Source organism: Leptodactylus fuscus, chromosome 4 (genome assembly GCF_031893055.1).
Source record: "Leptodactylus fuscus isolate aLepFus1 chromosome 4, aLepFus1.hap2, whole genome shotgun sequence".
Lineage (NCBI taxonomy): Eukaryota > Metazoa > Chordata > Amphibia > Anura > Leptodactylidae > Leptodactylus > Leptodactylus fuscus.
The window spans coordinates 172,024,986-172,048,252 of NC_134268.1; the positions used below are offsets into that span (position 1 = coordinate 172,024,986).

General features: G+C 38.1%; 1 protein-coding gene across 2 annotated transcripts in view; it reads left to right on the forward strand.

Annotated features, from left to right (window-relative positions):
- Positions 1-23,267, forward strand: part of ZNF385D (zinc finger protein 385D) — a 246,336-nt gene that overhangs the window by 214,970 nt on the left and 8,099 nt on the right. For both annotated transcript variants that reach the window (XM_075271384.1, XM_075271385.1), the window contains 2 exons: positions 14,214-14,447; positions 21,937-22,115. In XM_075271384.1, coding sequence (XP_075127485.1) covers positions 14,214-14,447; positions 21,937-22,115 — 413 coding nt within the window. The remainder of the gene's footprint in view (positions 1-14,213; positions 14,448-21,936; positions 22,116-23,267) is intronic.

Below are 23,267 nucleotides of genomic sequence, written 5' to 3' on the forward strand. Positions count from 1 at the left end.
GTTTCTCAATATTAAACTATATTAATAGCATTTGTAAAAAGTGAAAAACCTTAAAGATCTGGAAGAGTCTACAGTTAGCTGAATTCTAGTAGTGGACTCCTATATGCTAGTTATAAACCACTGGTATATAGCTTATACATAGCTAGCTGAATTCAAGTAATGGACTCTAATGGAGTGTCTGTAGTACCTCCAAATACCATATGAGCAAGTGCTGATTTTAAAAGTAAATACCCCCCTCAGCATGTTGTACCTAATACAAGGTGTTCTTAGGGCACCCCTTTCACCCTTGAGGACACTTGCATTAGGTGAAACATGTCGGTGGGTGTATTTATTTTTAAAATCAGCACTGTTTCATCTGCCAGTTACTCATATGGTATACAGTATAACTTGTATTACCTTGAATGATAGACACTCTACAATTCTAGATAGCTGACATGTACAGATGTCGGACAGTTACACTGGAGAATAATACAAGTAAACAGTTGCAGCCCTCTATAACTTGACTTTTTCAATTGCTTTCACTGGCTTTTGATTGGCGACAACATCCTGCAGCATACTGTTAGATTCAAGTTGCTACATTTAAAGCATCTGGATTACAGAGGAAAATGGATATAGTAAATGGTAGAAGCTTCATTAAAGGGGTTTTCCCATCTCATTATTTTAGCAGTTTGCCTGTTGTCTCCTCAATTCCTGTATTTCTCCCCCCTCCACTTGCTGAACAGAACACTGAAGAATCACAGTACTTATGCAGGTCAAATAATATAAACATGCTTGTAGAGAACATACTCAGTGCTATCTGTGTGTTTACATAGAGAGATAACAGACTCAGCTTTATCAGCAAACTGCAATTAGCTGAACTGATTGTCCTGCGGAAGAGCTGAGTGTCGTCTCCTGTCCTATCTCACAGTACCATGGTTATAGCAATGCTGTGTAAACAATGAGAGGAATAAGTTCAATTTACATAATCTACCAGTATGGATAGGATCCTAGAGATGGGACAACCCCTTTAATATACACAATTTGCAGGCACCAGGACCAGAGATAAGAATGCCTGTCTCGCGCCAAGATCAGGTAATGTTAATCTCACAATAAGTGACTAAATTAAGCAAAATATTGTTTTAACATTAATAAAACTTTGTGACAAGTTAAAGCCCTTAATTATAATGTGTTACTTCTGACTATTACTGAAGGGAATTTCTAGGTAAAACAATAGATTTATTTTATTAGCTAAAGCAAAAATTACAAGTTGGCAAGGAGTCGATACATTTCATGCTGTGACTATAATACTGAATTCCATTAGTTCAGTATTTGGCTAAAATTTTCACCTCTCCTCTTTTCCAATAGCAGATGTAATATGTTTAGACAAGTAATGCAGGGTGGAGATTTATTAATCATATATTTCTCAAGCGTGTAGATATTTTCAGGCATTGCAAATCATTATGTTATGCAATAGTTGCCTTCCAGTATTAAAGTGAAGCATGCATACATTAGCATGTTATCAAGATAGTTCTATCAGCCACAAGTGTACAATATGTGATACTAAAAAAAAGAATTATACCCTTAGAAGAAGTAAAATGTCTTATTAGGAACTTTGGTAGACCATTTATGTATTCCCTTCCATTGACATGTAAACATTTCTTAAGATGTTCAGGTTCCTCACCAATGTGATATCTGTTATATTTCTCTTTTTTCCCATTTTGCAGATCTAAACAATAATATAAAGGGGTTGTCCAATTGATATTTTTATTATTAAATTGTCCTGTTACTGGGGTTATCAACATAAGAAGTACTTATCTGTTCCCAGCCCTCTGTTTCCACAGTGGTAGTTCCATACCGGGCCCTCAACTATTTGTAAGCAGTCATATACTGTTTGTGAAGAGGTCACCAGCACCACTGATGCTTATGATTGGCTACATTGGTCTTCTGACACCAACAGGATGTCACTTGCATATAGTACACTGCCGGAAACAGGGGCACGGAGAGAGGAGAGTAATGGTTTCTTTTTTCTCCTGTCAGTAATTTGCTCTCTGCTAACCACCCCTAACTGCAGAAAAACTGTGATAAAGTGGAAAATGCCATTGGAGGAATGGGGGTGGAGCTGGGTGGCAATTCGAAGCAGTGGAGAGAGTGAAGCCCTGACATGAGAAGAAACTCCCTATAGCTAATCTGCATAAGAATAAAACAATGATTTTAATAAAAATAGATCAGCAATGCAGAATAAGACAGGCATCTTTGGACAGTAGAGTCAGCTAAACAAGGTACAATCATTTGTTAGATACTGATTTTCATATTGACAGACTCGCTTTAACTTAAGAAAAGTAGTGGTCACCAACCTGTGGCTCTTCAACTGTTGCAAATTGTTTTTCAGCTGATGATACTAATAGGGATAACTATGCAAACTCAATTAGTTGTCAGAAGTTAGAATGGTCCCAAACTTTCTTTCTTTCTTTTTTTTTTTTTTTTTTTAATGGATGATTTTTTTGAAATATGACTATTTTTGTCAATATATTTATAAAATATGAGTAGTGCAGTCCAATTGGTTATCACCTTTTAGTTAATTTCTGTAGACTGTCTCTTTCTGCTTAATAGAATGTGTTGACAAAATTACAGCAGGTTACCAGGTTCTGTTAAGCTAATTCAAAAGTGACAACCAAGATCGTTGAATTTCATGTTGTCATCTTTGCAAAAGTGTCCTCCATAACAAATAAGTAACCAAGCTCATGCATACAAGGCCAACAGAGGGGTGAAAAGCTGATGCAAAATGTGCTTTAAAACTCACACATAGCCAGAAAACTAATGAAAAATATGTAGCACTGTGACACAAAGTGGATGTTAAAAATTGACAGCTGCATCAATTTTTAAAGGGAGTCTATCACGGTCCCATCTACTTTAAACCACTCCCATAGTGCTGTTGATAATGTTAGCATTATAAAAAATGATACCTTTCATATGTTTCAGAGCCCAGGGATGGGTAGAAAAAACACGTTTATTCTTTATTCAAATGAGGATCTTGGGGCACAGGGGGAGTTTTCTTTACTTTTCTGTTACTGAGCACTGCTGCATCATCACTGAACATGTCCATACTGCTTTCAGCTCCTCCCTCTGGGCAGTCTGACTTAATTCTCCCAATGAGCTGAGTGCAGGATGAGTGTGTTTAGTGATGATGCAGCAGTGCACATTAATAGAAGAAAACATAGCCTGTGCTCCAAGATCCTCATTTGAATAAAGTACTTTTTCTATGCATTACTGGGGCTCTGAAACATATGAAAGGTATGGTTTTTATTCTGCTAAAAGCATGTTCAGTAGAGATGAGCGAATAGTGTTCAATCGAGTAGGTGTTCGATCGAATACTATGGTATTCGAAATACTCGTACTCGATCGAACACTACTAGCTGTTCAAAGCTTAAGGTTCGATGCAGAACCAGCGTTGATTGGCAGAATGCTATATATTCTGCCAATCAATGCTGGTTCTTCTCTTACCTTTAGAAGTCTTCTACGTGCAGCGTCCCCGCGGCGTCTTCCGGCTGGAATTCACTCTGCCTAGGCATCTAGCCTAGGCAGAGCCGACTGTGCATGCGTGGGCATTCCCTCGCATGTGCAGTCGGCTCTGCCTAGGCCCCGATGCCTAGGCAGAATGAATTCCATCCAGAAGACGCTGCGGGGGCGCTGCGCCAGGAGAAGACTTCAAGGAGAATCCAGCCCGACCGTCACTCGTGGACTTGGTAAGTATAATTTTATTAAATTTTGCGTACCCCTGAAACGAGCATTTCCCCCCATAGACTATAATGGGGTTTGAAATCCGTTCGAACAGTCGAACAGTGTGCGGCTGTTCGAATCGGATTTTGAACCTCGGACATTTTAGTGTTCGCTCATCTCTAATGTTCAGCACTATGGGAGTGGTTTAAAGTAGCTGGAGGCAGTGATAGACTCCCTTTAATGTCTTTTTTTAAAACTTTTGTGTGCATGTAGCCTAAGTGTAGCCATATCCCCTATTACCATTACTCTGAGGAACAGTAGTTTAATTCATCAGACATATAATTTTAGATAGTTTTGTTTGCAGGCCATAAGAATGCCCAGTATATAGTGTCTCAGCTATAAAGCAGACTGTGTATATTATTACATACCAAAAGAACATGTAACCAGGGTCTTGCATAAAAGGCCAACACAAAAAAAAAAAAACTTTGGCTGCAAATCCAGTTTTTGATTTACTAACAAGTAATATGTAACCATAAAGGAATAACATAGTTGATATGGTTGGATAAAGACACAAGTCCATGAAGTCTACTCTTTAAACAGGGGTGTAGAGGTGTCAGTCAATGCCAGGCTCTGAAGCCAGCAGGGCCCCAAAGGTTCTTCTGCCATAGAAAACAAATCACTGTTCTAAATGTCACATGATATAGGGGCTCCACATTTTGCTCTGAGGCCCATGAGTTTCAATTTGCCATCTGCATATAAACCTACCATATTGATCCAGAGTGGCATTTTTACTATGGCATATAGGAAGACAATTTTCTTACTACAGTTACTGCACGTCCTGTTGATGAACGTTGAATGCCAACCTTCCCTCTCTATATCACCGACACAACAAGGATAAAAATACTAATAAGAACTATTACAGTCTCACAGTAAATAAAACTACGGATACAATTCTTTTGCAAGTCTCACATTTCATGGCAGTAAGATTACATTGTAGAAATGTCATGTAAATTGAAAAGATGATGTGTGATCTGAATATATTATAGATACATCTCTGAAACTAAAGGTCAGAGAATCATATTAGCTAAACTCAAACAAATTTTGCTGACTGGAATGGCTTTAATGAATTTGTCAGCCAATAGAACTTGTTCTGTTATGTGATACATTGCCAATTTAATCAATCTGAAAATGCGGCTTTTCCAAATCAGTAGATGAGAATGACTGATCATATTTGGCAAATCGACTTAGAAATCAAATTGTGTAGATTCAGTCGCAATAAAATGCTTTGAGATAAATGAAACCAAGCAGTTAATTGAATCTATGGAGAACAGGTGAGGAAAAATTCGGATTCCCGAAAAGAAACTGAACTCAAAGAAAAGTAGAAAAAAAATCACAATATGGTATCTGTAAAGGTAAATGTGCAAACAAGCCCTAATATAAAGTCTTTGGAGGAATCATCACTTCCCCTGTGATACTGTTGGGGCATAAAACAGTCATAGATAATTGATTTGCAACTATTTAAGGCCACGTCAGACTAAAAATAGTCACAAGTGGCATTTTGGCGCTGGCCTTCAAAAGTAGACGGAGCCAACACAGGAGGAAAACACCTAATACATAGTGAGACCCGGCTTCATCATGAATTCAGGGATTATCAGGACTGGCATAAAATATTTCATTCTTAATAAATTCCCACATTATTTGATTTTTTTTTTCCCAAAAAACATTGCTATTGTTGGCACTGCCAGTTTTTGTATTACAGCATATTCCCATTAAAAAACAAAACTGTGACCAAGGACAACGCTGGCTTTGTGTGCTATGAAATTGTAATGCATGTATCATACATCTATAATAAAAAGAAGTATTGATAAGATAAGGCAAAACGGCATATAGCAATCCAGATCCATTCATTGATATGGAGCTGCCAGTGATGCTGGAGATTGCAATCCCATCATCCCTGTAGCAGTGAATGGTGTTTCAGTCTTGCAAGCGTACTTGCGCTCTATTTACATAGAGTAGACCTAGAGGATTTTCAGTCCCTTGGTCTGATCGTCGGGGGACCCAGCAGTGGGATCTCAAATGATCTCACTGTTATTTCCTATCCTGGGGGCATCGCTTGTGCAAATGGACCAACTCACCAATGACTTAGTTACAAACCACCTTTCTAGTAGCTCTCGTTTTGCCCGGAGGTGCTCCATATTGTGAAGATTGAGCTATGCACAAGAGTGAAAAGAGGGCTGTCTATAGCATTAATACAGGAGATAAGAATAATTTATTTCAGTGGGACCTATCCATTTTAGTTAAAAAGTTATCCCAACAACCCTAGAAAAAATATTTTTAAAAACGCTATCCCATTTAGTTTTTTTTACAAAGTTTCTGGTAATGTTTTATATTTTTATTAAATCTTTTTGGTCTATAGCTAGTGTAAGTGCTTGTGTCGTAATAGCACGGTGGATATCTATGTTTCTTATATTGTTTGTAACTCATGGGAAAGTATTCCATTATTTTTGGACAGTCTTATCAGTAATGGCTCAGAGGCAAGTCATATAGACATTTTACATATAGCACGGTATGCAAGTCATTTTTCATCCAAGTTGCACAGGTTCTTTGTAGAGAAGGTCATTTTCTGCCTCGGTAAGAAAGTTGAGACATCTGTAACAAATGACTGCACTAGCAGATTTTACCTATCCAGGAAGCCTCAAACTATGTCTCCTTTTTTTTTTCTTTTCTTTTTTTTTTTTTTAAAGTAAAGCATAAGCTTGGCAGGTAGAAGGAAAATAGAGGAGGTAGGCCAAAATAAATAGCAAAAATAGAAGAACGTATGATATACTGCACAGATTGTCCGACCGATATCATGTTGCTTTTTTATGGCAATACACAAACTGCACAATACAATACATTTGTATGTTGTATATAAGTATATATAGTGTCTATGCAAATTGTGTCTATGGAAAAGGAGAACCTTACTCTAGTGCCACTCTTTGGCAGGTAGCTCCCTATAAATAATTTTTTATATTTTGACACAATCTGGAAATAAATTCAATCCAGAATAACACTTCAAAAATGAAGATGGACTCAGGCACAGACAGTTGTTTCAAGGTTATTGCCTCTCAGCACTGGCTGGCTATGTGAGAGGTTATAGACATGGTCAGAATGGATCTATGTGGTATGGCTCTGTAAAATGGAGGCTATATTATTCTATGGGCCCATTTGCGTGTATCTGATTTTAGCATGCATTGAATATTCACACAGGATCCCTGAGAAACAAATTGTAGCATTCTCCGTGGAATGGATGTTACAATCACGGTCTTCCAATAACATCATTGCTCCTAAGGAACACATATTATGGACTGTGCATGCTGCCATCCAGGGTCTATGTCTGAAGTCTTTGGTACACTATAATGGTTGTGTTTTCTATACATAAATGAAAGACAACCATGGCATGAACTGTGATTAGACTCAGCACAAAACAGGAGCCAAAACTGAATTACTGTTGATATGAGCTGAAACTGGAAATACTCCATGAAGTATACCACCTGCTTTACAGCTAAGCATATCTTTACCTTGAACAAAGATTCATATTACTCTCATCAAATATGCTGGATAATATTACATAGATTTTTGGCATTTTTGGTTGATATCCATCATAAGTCCTTTATTTTGAATGGACACAAAAGTCCTGCACCCCGTGTCATTATGTCTGCGGGAAAAAAATGGACATGTGACAGATATGGTGTAAACGAATGCTAACAGGCAACAGATGAAATCCTATTGAAATCAATGGGATTTTTAATGAATTTATAATAGTTCTGTTAGTGTCCATTCTAATGGATGCTAGCAACAGATATTACTAACACCTCCTTACAGTCACATATAGACCCTGAAGTCTGAGAGGGTCCAAAGGGCTTTTTGTCATCTAACACAACACCATTACTACAAATGGGACAGTGACTTGCTTTGTTACCCTGTAGCACTGGGGTCCTGTATTCCAATCTGACCTATGGTAACATCTGCATGGAGTTTGGAATGCTTTTTGGTTTCATTCCAACATATTGGCTTCCTTCAACTGGTTAATTGACTTCATATAAAACTGACCCTAGTGTATACTTGATGGAGAAAGCCAAATGTGAGCCCTAAAATAGATGAGTACCAGATATATAGTTATAGGAGGTGCAGCAGTGCCTGAGAGGACCTAATGCCACTGTAGCCATGATAATATTGCAGATCCAGAGACTAATGGTTATGCCAGTACTCATAGAATTGATAACCAGGAGCTCCAATTTACACCTCTGATGCTCATCTATAAATTTACAATGTGAAATGGTTTCTTTGGAGAAAAGGTGATTTGTTGTCAGTGTATTATTCTAGAAGTATTCTTAAACAGATAAGGAGATCTTATGGCCCTTATCCCAATCCTTGTTGAGAGGTATAATAGAGCTACAGAATATAACTATAATACAGTATAAAACATCTATTTAAAATATATAGCTATGAAGAATAGAAAGGTTGGTCTTTAGGGACCCCTCCTCTTACTGTATAGCCTTAAAATGTGTGCTTGAGCGAAATTGCTAGTAAAACATGGTCTTATTGTTTAGCTTTCTATAGTACTAGTACAAGTTATAAGCTATAATTGAGCTGAAATTTGACATAAATGCGTACTTCACTTAATAACTGCATATTCTTTATCTTCAGAGAGGAATGTGAAAGCAGAGCTGAGCGGAAGAAAAAATATAGACAAAGACAAAACAAATGTTCTTAAGACTCATAATTAAAGTAAATACATATCCTGTGGCTTACAGCTATATCATTCTAATGGCCGCATTTAAGTAATGAAAGCGAGAAGCACTTCATACAAGCTGTCTTCTAAGTGCAATTATATTTAAAGTAATTAATATGTTGATTACCGGACACTAATTAAAATATCCTATAGGTGAGATAACAAGTCAGACCAAGTCTGCGTTTAATTAAAAAGAGAATTCCTTGTTTCTTTGTCTGGAGACATTAACTTAATGTATTGCTGTTCCAACATCTAGCCATTGGTCTAAGGAAACAGATTTTGTTACATATTCTATGTTGTTTTTAGATGTTAATTTAAAGGGAATGTGGCATCAGAAAAATCAAAATATGCCGGTGGCTTGAATCCGTGCCCAAAAACTCTGTGTGCATTGATGCTTAACCCCTTCCCGCCGACGGCATATTTTGATTTTCGTTTTTCATTTTTGTCTCCCCTCTTTTTAAATTTTTCCATTCTCAGAGCCATATGAGGTCTTAATGTTTGCGGGACAAATTTTTCTTCATGATGCCACCAATAATTATTCTGTATAATGTACTGGGAAGCTGGAAAAAAATTCAGAATTTTAAGAAAAAATGCATTTGTGCGACTTTCTTATTGGCTTCGGTTTTACGGCGTTCACTGTGCAGCCAAAATGACATGTCCCCTGTATTCTATGTTTTGTTACGATCCAAGGGAAACCTAATTTATATGGTTTTATAACCCCTTTACAAAAATCCAAAACTGTGTTAAAAAAATTTTTTTTCTAAAATTCGCCATATTCTGACACCTGTAACATTTTTTATACTTCTGTGTACAGGGATGCATAAGGCATCTTTTTTTTGTGGGGCGGGGTGTAATTTTTAGTTCTACCATTTTGGGGTATTGCTTTTGCTTTGATCACTTTTTATTGAAATTTTTATCAGAGGCAAAACAGTGAAAAAAATGTTGGTTTGGCACTTTTTGACTTTTTTCCTGCTACGCCATTTACCGATTTGTAGAACAGGCATTTTCGGACACAGGAATGCCTAATGTGTGGGTGTTTCACAGTATTTAACTACTTTTATACAGTGGGGCAAAAAAGTATTTAGTCAGTCACCAATAGTGCAAGTTCCACCACTTAAAAAGATGAGAGGCGTCTGTAATTTACATCATAGGTAGACCTCAACTATGAGAGACAAAATGAGAAAACAAATCCAGAAAATCACATTGTCTGATTTTGTAAGAATTTATTTGCAAATTATGGTGGAAAATAAGTATTTGGTCACCTACAAACAATCCAGATTTCTGGCTCTCACAGACCTGTAACTTCTTCTATAAGAGTCTCCTCTTTCCTCCACTCATTACCTGTAGTAATGGTACCTGTTTAAACTTGTTATCAGTATAAAAAGACACCTGTGCAAACCCTCAAACAGTCAGACTCCAAACTCCACTATGGTGAAGACCAAAGAGCTGTCAAAGGACACCAGAAACAAAATTGTAGCCCTGCACCAGGCTGGGAAGACTGAATCTGCAATAGGCAACCAGCTTGGATTGAAGAAATCAACTGTGGGAGCAATAATTAGAAAATGGAAGACATACAAGACCACTGATAATCTCCCTCGATCTGGGGCTCCACGCAAAATCTCACCCCGTGGGGTCAAAATGTTCACAAGAACGGTGAGCAAAAATCCCAGAACCACGCGGGGGGACCTAGTGAATGAACTGCAGAGAGCTGGGACCAATGTAACAAAGCCTACCATCAGTAACACACTACGCCGCCAGGGACTCAGATCCTGCAGTGCCAGACGTGTCCCACTGCTTAAGCCAGTACATGTCCTGGCCCGTCTGAAGTTTGCTAGAGAGCATTTGGATGATCCAGAAGAGTATTGGGAGAATGTCCTATGGTCTGATGAAACCAAACTGGAACTGTTTGGTAGAAACACAACTTTTCGTGTTTGGAGGAAAAAGAATACTGAGTTGCATCCATCAAACACCATACCTACTGTAAAGCATGGGGGTGGAAACATCATGCTTTGGGGCTGTTTCTCTGCAAAGGGGCCAGGACGACTGATCCGGGTACATGAAAGAATGAATGGGGCCATGTATCGTGAGATTTTGAGTGCAAACCTCCTTCCATCAGCAAGGGCATTGAAGATGAAACATGGCTGGGTCTTTCAACATGACAATGATCCAAAGCACACCGCCAGGGCAACGAAGGAGTGGCTTTGTAAGAAGCATTTCAAGGTCCTGGAGTGGCCTAGCCAGTCTCCAGATCTCAACCCTATAGAAAACCTTTGGAGAGAGTTGAAAGTCCGTGTTGCCAAGCGACAGCCCCAAAACATCACTGCTCTAGAGGAGATCTGCATGGAGGAATGGGCCAACATACCAACAACAGTGTGTGCCAACCTTGTGAAGACTTACAGAAAACGTTTGACCTCTGTCATTGCCAACAAAGGATATATAACAAAGTATTGAGATGAAATTTTGTAACTGACCAAATACTTATTTTCCATCATAATTTGCAAATAAATTCTTACAAAATCAGACAATGTGATTTTCTGGATTTGTTTTCTCATTTTGTCTCTCATAGTTGAGGTCTACCTATGATGTAAATTACAGACGCCTCTCATCTTTTTAAGTGGTGGGACTTGCACTATTGGTGACTGACTAAATACTTTTTTGCCCCACTGTATGTGTTCTAGAGAAAGGGGGGTGATTTGAACGTTTTATGTTTAATTTTTTTTTATTTTCTTTGCATTTTTAGAACCCCTAGGGTTCTTGCTCCCCAGGGGGTCTGATCATTAATGCAATGGATTGCAATGTTAATGCATTGCAATGCACTGAAAAATATTGGCACTTCAATTGCAGGCTATAGAATTGCAATAGAATGGCAAGCTGAGGAGCCTTCATGAAGTCTTATAAGGATAGGGAATGTGACGCCAGCCCCGGAGATTACAGGGAAAATGGAGACGCCCACGCGCTGTCAGGAACATGGCGCCTTGGTCAAAGCTGAGGAGCCTGAGGGGTTGGTGCCCACACTGATCGGGGGCATTAACTGGGGTCATTAGCGCTGTATCTCAACTTTATAAAACAATAAACACACGCCGGCTATGGCAGCCGCCCAGCTCCCGGATGGCCGCCATACTCAAACACCCCATTTTCGCCGTACTAGTACAGCGGATGTTGGGAAGGGGTTAAACTAAAAACACTTAAAGGAATAGTGACAGCTAAGCTGACCAAACTGACATCTATTTTACTCACGTTCCTTTTTTTTGTCCAACGTTTGAGTCTCATTTTTCTGTATTAATACAATTTTAGCAGTTTAATTTGTCATGGTCACTTCTTACACGCTGACCTTCCTGTCGCAATCCACTTTCATCTTGCTTTCTGTTCTGTGTTCCAAGTAGATGGAATGCAAAAATTACATCCTGGTCTCCCACTGAGAAAAAAAGTGTTGTTGAAGTCTTTCAAGGAAAAGTAAAAAGGAAAAAGTAGTAAAAGAAACATGGGAGCATCATAGAAATGTATTGATATTTTTACTTTCAAAAACTACAAATGAGACACTTTTTATATTTGGTTTTAGATGGTATTGTTCCATTTTAAGTTTTAAGTTTATAACACACCAAAAGTATTACAAATGTGTGGAAATATGTAGGTTTCCAAAGTGAAAAGCAAAGTCACAAACAATGTATAGTCCGAATGTACTTGTAAATACCCTCACTATAAAGGTATTGGTAAAAATATATACTATTAACAAAGTAATAGTGTCCAAAAACTATAAATGCTATCTAAAACAAAAATAAAAATAAAAATGTTTTTTAGACAGAAGGGAAATGTGCACATTTTTGTTTTTGTAAATATTTCCCATTCTATTCTTACCTACGTTTTACACTTTTCTGAGATGTATCCATTGGTACCTATTAGAGATGAGCGAGTAGTACTCGATCGAGTAGGTATTCGATCTTATACTACGGTATTCAAAATACTCGTACTCGATCGAGTACCACTCGCTATTCAAATGTAAAAGTTCGATGCAGAACCAGCATTGATTGGCCGAATGCTATACAGTTGGCCAATCAACGCTGGTTCTTCTCCTACCTTTAGAAGTCTTCTCCGTGCAGCTTCCCCGCAGTGTCTTCCGGCTCTTCATTCACTCTGCCCGGCATCGGGCCTGGGCAGAGCCGACTGCGCATGTCCGCTTGTGTATGTATATTTTTTGCGACTTTGTCTTTTTGTTTGGGATCTTATTTACTACATTGGTGAATATGTGTGTGCAATTTTTTTTAGATATTTTTAATGCATATATGCTTTAACTCCTTCATGCCTCAGCCATTTTTCGATTTTCATTTTTTACTTCTTGTCTTCCAAAAGCCATAATTTGTATTACTGTTTTCACAGAACCATAGGAGCACTTAATTTTTGTTGGACAGATTGTTATTCGTAATGGTATCATTTAATATCAGGGTCACGTGCATTTTATTTATACCATTTTGATGAATACCTGATGGTTTGATAGTTTTTTACTCCGATCTCTCAGGAAGGCAAATTAGTGAAAATACAATGATTTGGCCATTTTGATTTTTTTTTTTTCCTATTACAGCTTTCTCCGTATGGGAACAATATTTTTACATATTTGTAGTAATTTGCTTATATTTGGCTGTTTATTTATTTTGAAATCTATGCAAAGAGGGGTTATTTGCATTTTTTTATTTTTATTTATTTTTTTACTCTGTTATGACCCCCCCCCCCTCCCCCATAGGGAGCTTGAACCTGTGATCATTAGATTGCTTGTCCCATTGTCTCATAGACTGCAGTATGACTGTATTGCAATCTACTTGGAATTCACTACATCTCTTTTGAGGCCTGCCTGATACACTAAGGACAGGCCTTGGAGCCTTTATAAGGCTCCCAGCCGTCACGGAGAGAGGATGACTCCCACAATATTTCTGCATGGGAGCTGTTGGTAAAGAGTTACCAAAGATGTTGGTTAAGATGATACATGGTCTTGAATCTTAGTTCTAAACTATTTTCATTTCTGATGGGTTGTATTACATTGATATCCAGAAATGTACTAAAAAATATAAGCTCAGTGATATATATTGGTGTATTAATGAACACTATAGTCAAGCCATATAGTTACAGGAGTTGCTGATTGTGTATTTCTATCTTCAATAAAAAAAATCTGACAAAAAACATTCATAAACAGGAATACATCTATATAGACCATTAAGCCTGACCAACACACATTGCCAGAATACGTACAAGACATAAAAACCAAAAATGTCTTCTTTTTTTCCTTTCCTATTTCTTTTTTCACTTATAGTATGTACAAATTCCCTATTTGTCTCATTAGTTCCCCTCCCCACCAATGTCCAAACCTATTGTATAAAAGTTTGTCTTCACAACTTGAAGCTCTTGGGTCCAAATACATAATATATAACAGGGCCTGGCTTACCGTGTGATATCTATAAAACTGGTGTCATGTTATGTTGTAGAGCGGCCTTTGGGGCCAAGGTAGCCCCTACCATATTTATGCCGCTGTACATATCCACTACTATACTTGCTGTCCAGTAAGTCCTCTTCCAGTACACAGAATCGTAAGTGCATAAACCATCAATCCCACCAGAGCTAAATATCAATGTAGTATCTACTACTGCAATCCTTTACCGGTATCATCTTCATGACAGTCTGCTTTCTTCATACCGTGAAGCAATAAATAATATCATACTCATCCTAGCAAACATTTTCCTTTTGTTTATTTTTTTAGAATTTGCCACAGGAATTCCAGCAATATCAACCAGTACAACGTTAGAAATCCGGAAAATCAGTGTTATGACAACAGAGACCACAGCAAAAGTCGACAAGAAAATCACTCTGGTAACCAGCAGCAACATATGCCCTTCAGGAGAAACTGAAGAAGAAAAGGCTAAAAGACTTCTATACTGTTCACTATGCAAAGTCGCTGTCAACTCTGCCTCCCAGCTGGAGGCTCACAACAGTGGTAAGAGGCTGCAATTTTCTTGATCCTTCTTCACATATACATCTATGATGTAAACTGGCACAGTAAGAAAAAGGTCACTAAATAGCAGACAATAAGAAATCAATGGGTAGTCCATTAGATTCAATTTATGTTTGAGGATCCTATTATATAAAAAAAACCTCATCTAATAAAATGGACCCATCAAATGGGCATAGACACTTGCTGACTATTACATTGCTGCTTTAATAGGGTATTCACAGCTGGACACTATAACATTAATTGGTAACATAAATTATGGCAAGATTTATTTTTTCATCATGTTCAGATGATACAGAAATACAGGAAATGGATTTTCAATCTTTAAAAAGAAAATTAATTTCAATTACAAAAAAAACCCAAAACATAAAATTACTGCACCTAAATACAACACAGAAAGGTAGAATTAGGCTCTGTTCACACAAGTATTATGAAATCCTCATGTCTTAGAACTTGGTTTCCAGGGTCAAAACCATATCACTTACCATACAGCTAAGGACCTCATGACTTGGCCATATATTAATAGATTTTTTTCTTTGAATATCCTATATGATTTGTTAGCCATCAACATGTTTAGTGAAAAAAGAAACTCCTGACATGTACTTTCATTTAACTATTTCATGATTGTTCCATTTTCCCTGGTTCATGATGACAGATTTTAATATATACATATAATATATATATATATATAGAGAGAGAGAGAGATGAGCGAACAGTGAAATGTTCGCTATTTGTTTCGAGTAGTCCCTCAATATTCGACTACTCAAATCGAATATTGAATCCTATTATAGTCTATGGGGGGAAAATGCTCGTTTCAGGGGTAGGCAACATTCAATCAAATTGTATTTACCAGGTCCATGAGTGAGGGTCAGGCTGGATTCTCCGAGAAGTCTTCTCCGCACAGCGTCCCCGCGGCGTCTTCCAGCTCTGAATTCACTCTGCCAGGCATCGGGCCTGGGCAGAGCCGACTGCGCATGCCCGCGCTACAAGAAAATCACTGCTTACAGTCAAAGCGGCCATTTTCTTGTAGCGCGGGCATGCACAGTCGGCTCTGCTCAGGCCTGATGCCTGGCAGAGTGAATTCAGAGCTGGAAGACGCCACTGCACAGAGAAGACTTCTAAAGGTAGGAGAAGAACCAGCGTTGATTGGCCGACTGTATAGCATTCGGCCAATCAACGCTGGTTCTGCATCAAATCTTTCCATTCGAATAGCGAGTGGTACTCGATCGAGTACGAGTATTTCGAATACCTTAGTATTCTATCGAATACCTACTCGATCGAATACTACTCGCTCATCTCTCTTTCTCTCTCTCTCTCTTTCTCTCTCTCTCTCTCTCTCTCTCTCTCTCTCTCTCTCTCTCTCTCTCTCTCTCTCTCTCTCTATATATATATATATATATATATATATATATATATATATATATATGTATATACTACACAAAAAACATATATGACTGCACCAGTCTAGGCATAGGGTGCTCACCAATGGGAAAAGGATTTGTCCCGTTCAATATAACTCCAAGAGCCAGTTTCAAGTCAACAGGCTCTTGGAGCCAAAACGTCGCAGTATGAGGCAATAAACCTCCTTCACTTTTTTTTCACTATTCGTGGTGTGCCGCCTGCTTTTTTGGAGATAGATATATATATATATATATATATATATATATATATATATATATATAAACAATCCAGTCTGTCAGCAACTTGTATGGATGGAAAATGTCCTTTTATTGGAAACCGCAGTACACAGTGAAGTATAAAAGGACATTTTCCATCCAATACAAGTTGCTGACAGACCGGATTGTTTTTTCTATTGCAAACCCTTTTGCCTGGAGAGGGGTTTCTGCCGTGCAATTTGTGGGATAATCCCCAGATTTGCTGGTGCTGCTGCAACTATTTTTCTTTGAAATATATATATATATATTTCCTGCGGCGTTTCTACCATGGGCAAATCATGACATCTCTGGCCTGTTGGGCCCCGGCCATAATCTAGGTCTGCTCAAACCCAGAAATCTCCTGCAAGTACCTGGCATCTGGTGATGAAGGCAGGAGGCAACATGATGGCTTCCTGATCTGTGTGATCAGCTCTTATTGATATTACTGGACTATGTACAGTGATCAGAAAGACAGGCATAATAACAGGTAATACACTTTCCCTAATGAAAAGAACATTTGGGTTTATGAAGATTTCTGGGTGTGCTGAAGTGCATTATCATTGTGGATCTACACTGCTAATCTGTTCTCTTGCACCTGGGATTACTTCACATGTGGAGTCAACAACACGTTGAATGATCTTAATGTTCAATAAATTATCCCTGACTTATTTATGGAACGTCAGGCTGTAACTGACAGCTGTATACCCATTCCTGCATCGGCACGATCTTTGTGCACCTGCAAGGATATACTAGTACGTGCTTTCACAATTAAATGCTGGCATCCTGGACTTATGTAGTTTATGGATGGTTGACAAATGGTTAACAGTCTATCAGGGGTTTGGTCTGGGTTACTCTCACAAGAGTGGACTTCATTCATTCACAGGGTTCTATGGGTCACATTTTGGTCTACTATGACAGATCCCTAGTAGTTCATAGCTCCAGTTAAAACAGAAGCCATGATGTCATTGGTAACAGAGCCTTAGAGCACCAGCTTACTTCCATATGCTTATTTCAATAAGGAAACAGTGGTGACAGGTTCTCGTGAAGCTTAGTACTTATTCTTACGAACACATTATCTTAGTAATTTGCCAATTGATGGCTCTAGCTCTCAGCTAGTTTATTGCCTCCATCCTCATATTCACCTTAAACACTGCTTAGCCTTAGCTTGTAAATGCCGCATGTTTCATCATCTTAAAAGGAAGGAACATTATTGCTTTCAACATCTCAGAACACAAGGACTTGGACTGTGTTATCAAACACATCATTAATATTTCTAAATTCAGCTGGAAGCCTATTTAAGGAGAAAATGACACAGCCTTCCAGCCAAAACTATTTCTCGCTGTCATGCCAGAATTTCTGCCAAAGTGATAAAACAATGCTATTATTTGTATTTAACATACCAGTCAAGTAGCTGGATAACCATTTTATATGTGGAGGCTTTCTGAGTTGTATTTTGCACAGGAATTGTGCAGTTGTATCTGAGAGTAGAATTATCCAATGTCTTCTGTAATGCCAGGCTTAATAGAGCTATAAGATTATAATTACAACCTATGTGCCATAGAAACAACTGTGTCCAATATTAAATCTCTCTATGTAATCCAATCTATTGTAGACCCGCGGTGTTATAAATAATCCGCCATTTGGTACTTAATGAGATTTCTTTTTTATACATTACTTGTTTATTCTGAACACTTGCTTTAGAGTACAGTACAACATCATTTAGAGGGTCAAAAATGTTGTAGAAAAACTATTTGTAATATATTTTCGTTAGCAAAGATGCAAAATGAGGTGTAACATGGTCCTACCATAAACATGTATGAGCATCAATGGTCCCGGCATCCTTTATAGTATGCTGGCTAGTATCTTTCACCCACATGACCTTCAATCCTATAAAATACCGGGCCCCTATCCCCTGCATGATACGTCATCCAATATGGGAGGATACTTGACTTTTCCTTTTACAATACACTCAGTTCTCTTGCTTGAGAATGAGCAGCATTTACATTACAGGTCTTGAGACTCAAGACAGTTTACCTAATATTATCAGTCACCAACACACTTACCGTACATCAAGGTCCTTCCATACTTACTGTAATTTAGCTTTAATTTGGTTTAGAACTCCAATTTCTTATAATAAATAATGTTATACACTATTGTGACATTATGTTAACAAGACCCTTGAAAGGTTGTAATTCACAAAACAAAACAAATGCAGCCATAGGTAGTCACATAGAGAATATCACTTTGTGATACAATATCACAAAACAATATTTCCTTGATACACAGATCGGGATATGTCCAGCTGAGAGAAGTAAAAATAGATTATTTAGTATTTTGATAAATGGATTTGCCTGTTGAAGAGATTTAAAGGTGTTTTCCCTCGCAGGGTAAGGGATACCATGTCAGATCACTGGGGCCCCCAACAGTCATGAAACCAAGGACTCCCAGGTCCCTTGTGTGAATAGAGAAGCACTGCACATACATGACCAGCCATCATTTATCTTGGAGCTAACCAAGTATTGTGTTTTTTCTGTTCCATAGAAGTGACTATAGCAGTGATTGAACATGCCCACAAACTCTTATGAATATATCTATGTGTACTGCAAAGCAAGATGATCAAAATTATGACAGATACAGACCAGACTGTTCAGACTACAATGTTCAAGCTATACATAACATTGAAAACACTAAAAAGGAAAACTTTTATGAAAAATAATAATTGAAAACAGAGGATTGACAAACATATTAATGATATGCAAATGATAAAAACATGGAAAGAAAATATTAAAAATGTCTCAATGTATTAACTATTGGGAATGAGCATCACATGCAGAAATATACTTACACACTTTGGCATGCTATCAGTGAGGATATTAATGGCTGTCTGAGAAATGTTACGCTACTACTAAATGCAGTTGGACATGAAATCATCAAGACTGGCTGCTGGGAGCTTCCTTTTGCTATTACTGACCAGTGATGACATCCCAGATGTGCTCAATGGGAGACAGAACTGTAGATGCTGCCGGCCATGGTAGAACATTTAGGCCACATAGGTTGCTAAAATTATCAGCAGCAGCATGTGTGGCCTGGTGTAGTCTTGTTGATAAAGAAGTCCTGGAACACTTTGGAGAAACAGCCTTATTACAGGTTCCATAAATGCGAGCTGCTAGTGTACCTGAACTAAATACGAGAGAAGTCTAGCTACTGTGCATTATGGCATTTCCCACCATGATCCTCAGTACTAAGACTGGTGTGATGGTCCTTTGTAGAAGTCTCTTCATTGTGTTACCCACATGGTTTTCAGACTAATTTCTGGCTACTATTGCATCTGAGACAAAAGAGGGATTCATTGGTGAAGAGGATAGACCTCTATTCTATTCTCCATAGCTATCTTACTGTGCACCATGATAGTCTTTGAGAGTGGTGGCGTCAGGTCAATGAAATACCTATAGCTTTATATCTGACTTGTAACCAGTTGTTGTGCAAACACCTTCTAATGGTTTATGTTAATACTGTTTGCTGCCTTAGGCTTGGATTTTACTTTTAGTACAGAATGGATCGCCCCAAGCCATTATTCTGATGAGAATATGCACCCATGTACAGTTTAACCCTAACCCTCCTAACCACCAGTACATGCAATGCTGGACGGTGCGATCATCTCGACCTATGTGCATAGAGATCTGATGGAGTGATAAACCAAGGTCTCTCAGTACAAAGATTCTGTCCTCAGTTTGTAACAAGTGGCGATAACTAACACATCAAGAAAAGGGGGCATCACACAATCGACCTACATTACTTATATCAGAGCTAGGTGCTTGATCAATTGCAGATCTTGGTAATACCTGCTACTTCCTCAATTTGCATAACCTAATGACTTCGTTTTGTAATCTCATTATTAAGAAGTATAAAACAGAATGCATTTAAAAAAAAAAATAATAATTATTTATCTTCTTTCTACTGTAAAATTTGTTTCTGGAAAAAAATAGAACAAAATAATGCTAAACTGCCCTGTCTGAACTTGTCATTAAATATCTTTTATAAGTGACAAGGACATGCTGTACCTTTTAGAATACAAAAGACTTGCCCATCAAATGACATTTCATCAAATAATAATATATTTTCATATGAAATATACAGTCCTATGAAAAAGTTTGGGCACCCCTATTAATCTTAATCATTTTTAGTTCTAAATATTTTGGTGTTTGCAACAGCCATTTCAGTTTGATATATCTAATAACTGATGGACACAGTAATATTTCAGGATTGAAATGAGGTTTATTGTACTAACAGAAAATGCGCAATATGCATTAAACCAAAATTTGACCGGTGCAAAAGTATGGGCACCCTTATCATTTTATTGATTTGAATACTCCTAACTACTTTTTACTGACTTACTGAAGCACAAAATTGGTTTTGTAACCTCAGTGAGCTTTGAACTTCATAGCCAGGTGTATCCAATCATGAGAAAAGGTATTTAAGGTGGCCAATTGCAAGTTGTTCTACTACTTGAATCTCCTCTGAAGAGTGGCATCATGGGCTACTCAAAACAACTCTCAAATGATCTGAAAACAAAGATTGTTCAACATAGTTGTTCAGCGGAAGGATACAAAAAGCTGTCTCAGAGATTTAACCTGTCAGTTTCCACTGTGAGGAACATAGTAAGGAAATGGAAGACCACAGGGACAGTTCTTGTTAAGCCCAGAAGTGGCAGGCCAAGAAAAATATCAGAAAGGCAGAGAAGAAGAATGGTGAGAACAGTCAAGGACAATCCACAGACCACCTCCAAAGAGCTGCAGCATCATCTTGCTGCAGATGGTGTCACTGTGCATCGGTCAACTATACAGCGCACTTTGCACAAATAGAAGCTGTATGGGAGAGTGATGAGAAAGAAGCCGTTTCTGCACGTACGCCACAAATAGAGTTGCCTGAGGTATGAAAAAGCACATTTGGACAAGGCAGCTTCATTTTGGAAACAAAAATTGAGTTGTTTGGTTCTAAAAAAAGGCGTTATGCATGGCGTCCAAAAAGAAACAGCATTCCAAGAAAAACACATGCTACCCACTGTAAAATTTGGTGGAGGTTCCATCATGCTTTGGGGCTGTGTGGCCAATGCCGGCATCGGGAATCTTGTTAAAGTTGAGGGTCGCATGGATTCCACTCAGTATCAGCAGATTCTTGAGAATAATGTTCAAGAATCAGTGACGAAGTTGAAGTTACGCCGGGGATGGATATTTCAGCAAGACAATGATCCAAAACACCGCTCCAAATCCTCAGGCATTCATGCAGAGGAACAATTACAATGTTCTGGAATGGCCATCTTAGTCCCCAGACCTGAATATCATTGAACATCTGTGGGATGATTTGAAGCGGGCTGTCCATGCTCGGCGACCATCAAACTTAACTGAACTTGAATTGTTTGTCCAAAATACCTTTATCCAGGATCCAGGAACTGATTAAAAGCTACAGGAAGCGACTAGAGGCTGTTATCTTTGCAAAAGGAGGATGTACTAAATATTAATGTCACTTTTCTGTTGAGGTGCCCATACTTTTGCACCGGTCAAATTTTGGTTTAATGCATATTGCGCATTTTCTGTTAGTACAATAAACCTCATTTCAATCCTGAAATATTACTGTGTCCATCAGTTATTAGATATATCAAACTGAAATGGCTGTTGCAAATACCAAAATATTTAGAACTAAAAATGATTAAGATTAATAGGGGTGCCCAAACTTTTTCATAGGACTGTAAATCTAATATAAAATTTGGTGTCTTGTAGTGTGACAACCCTGACTTTCTCTGTCTCTCTCAATAACTGTAGGTACAAAGCACAAAACAATGGTGGAGGCCCGAAATGGAAGTGGAACTATTAAAGCATTTCCTCGCGCCGGTGTAAAAGGCAGAGGACCTTTAACCAAGGGAAATACTGGTCTTCAGAACAAAACATTTCACTGTGAAATTTGTGATGTCCATGTTAACTCTGAGACACAGCTTAAACAGGTAACATCTTAAAGAATATGGTCGACTGTATATCAGAAACCCACATAAAGGAGTCAGCAAGCATCATAAAGAATTTGTATATGGTTCTGTGAATTAAAGGGGTATTCCCATGTACGTAATCATATCTATATTTGTAGATAATTAAAAGTTAAACAGTTTTGCAAATATAAGTAAAAATGAATGAAGCCATCTATCTGACTATGGTTGTCATACATTGTAATGTGGTTATCATACATTGTATCCCTAGATATTATTGTACCCAAGGCAGGATAGGCACTGAACCGAAGATACAGAACAGGAAAGAGGTCTTGGCAGTATTCCATATTCTATTCAATACTACCATAATAATAATATTTCTTAAATTTAATTGTAGATTTTTGGCCTCATTAAGTTTACAGGAACCTAAAGGACAATAGGGCCTTATCAGAAAGAATGCCCACATTAGAAAATGAATAAATGTAGCAGAGTTTAAAGGGGTTTGTCATCACAGACACATATTCCTTATTGAGAGGATAGGGAATAAGTTTCAGATCACTGTGACCCCCTCCCAATCAGGAAAATGGGGGCCAAAAAGTACCCCTGCAACCTCCATGTAAATGAAATACTAGTGCTGTTGTACACCTGGCACCCTGTGATGTTTTATGTTTTATTGCCTGGGTGTGAGCATTCTCAAGGGGCGTTAGCCATGGACATTATTCTATTGCAAACGCTGATATTAATGTTGCAAGACGTTTGCATAATGTTATACTATGTTAAAAAAAGGTGGTTATAGTTGAAAAATTTAAATACTGTTCTGCTGCAATTGTTCATTGTATGGTGTTGCTCAGCTGACATTCCATTCACTTCTATGGGGCTTCTGGAGATTGAGGTCTAGGGAGCCCTATGGAAGTGAATGGTGCTTCATTCATATGGAGGATGCATGGGTACTTTCGGGCTCCCTTTCTTCTGATTGGTGGGGGTCCCAGTGATCTGAAACTTATTTCCTATGCTGTGGATAGAGAATATTTGTCTGTAATGACAAATCCCTTTAACAATACATGTAAAGTGTTTTCCTTAATATCAGATTGATAAGGGTGTTGGGCGTCAGACCACCACCAATTAGCTATTCTCAGCAGCTCATACACAGAGAATGAAGCAGGCAGCAGACAGCTG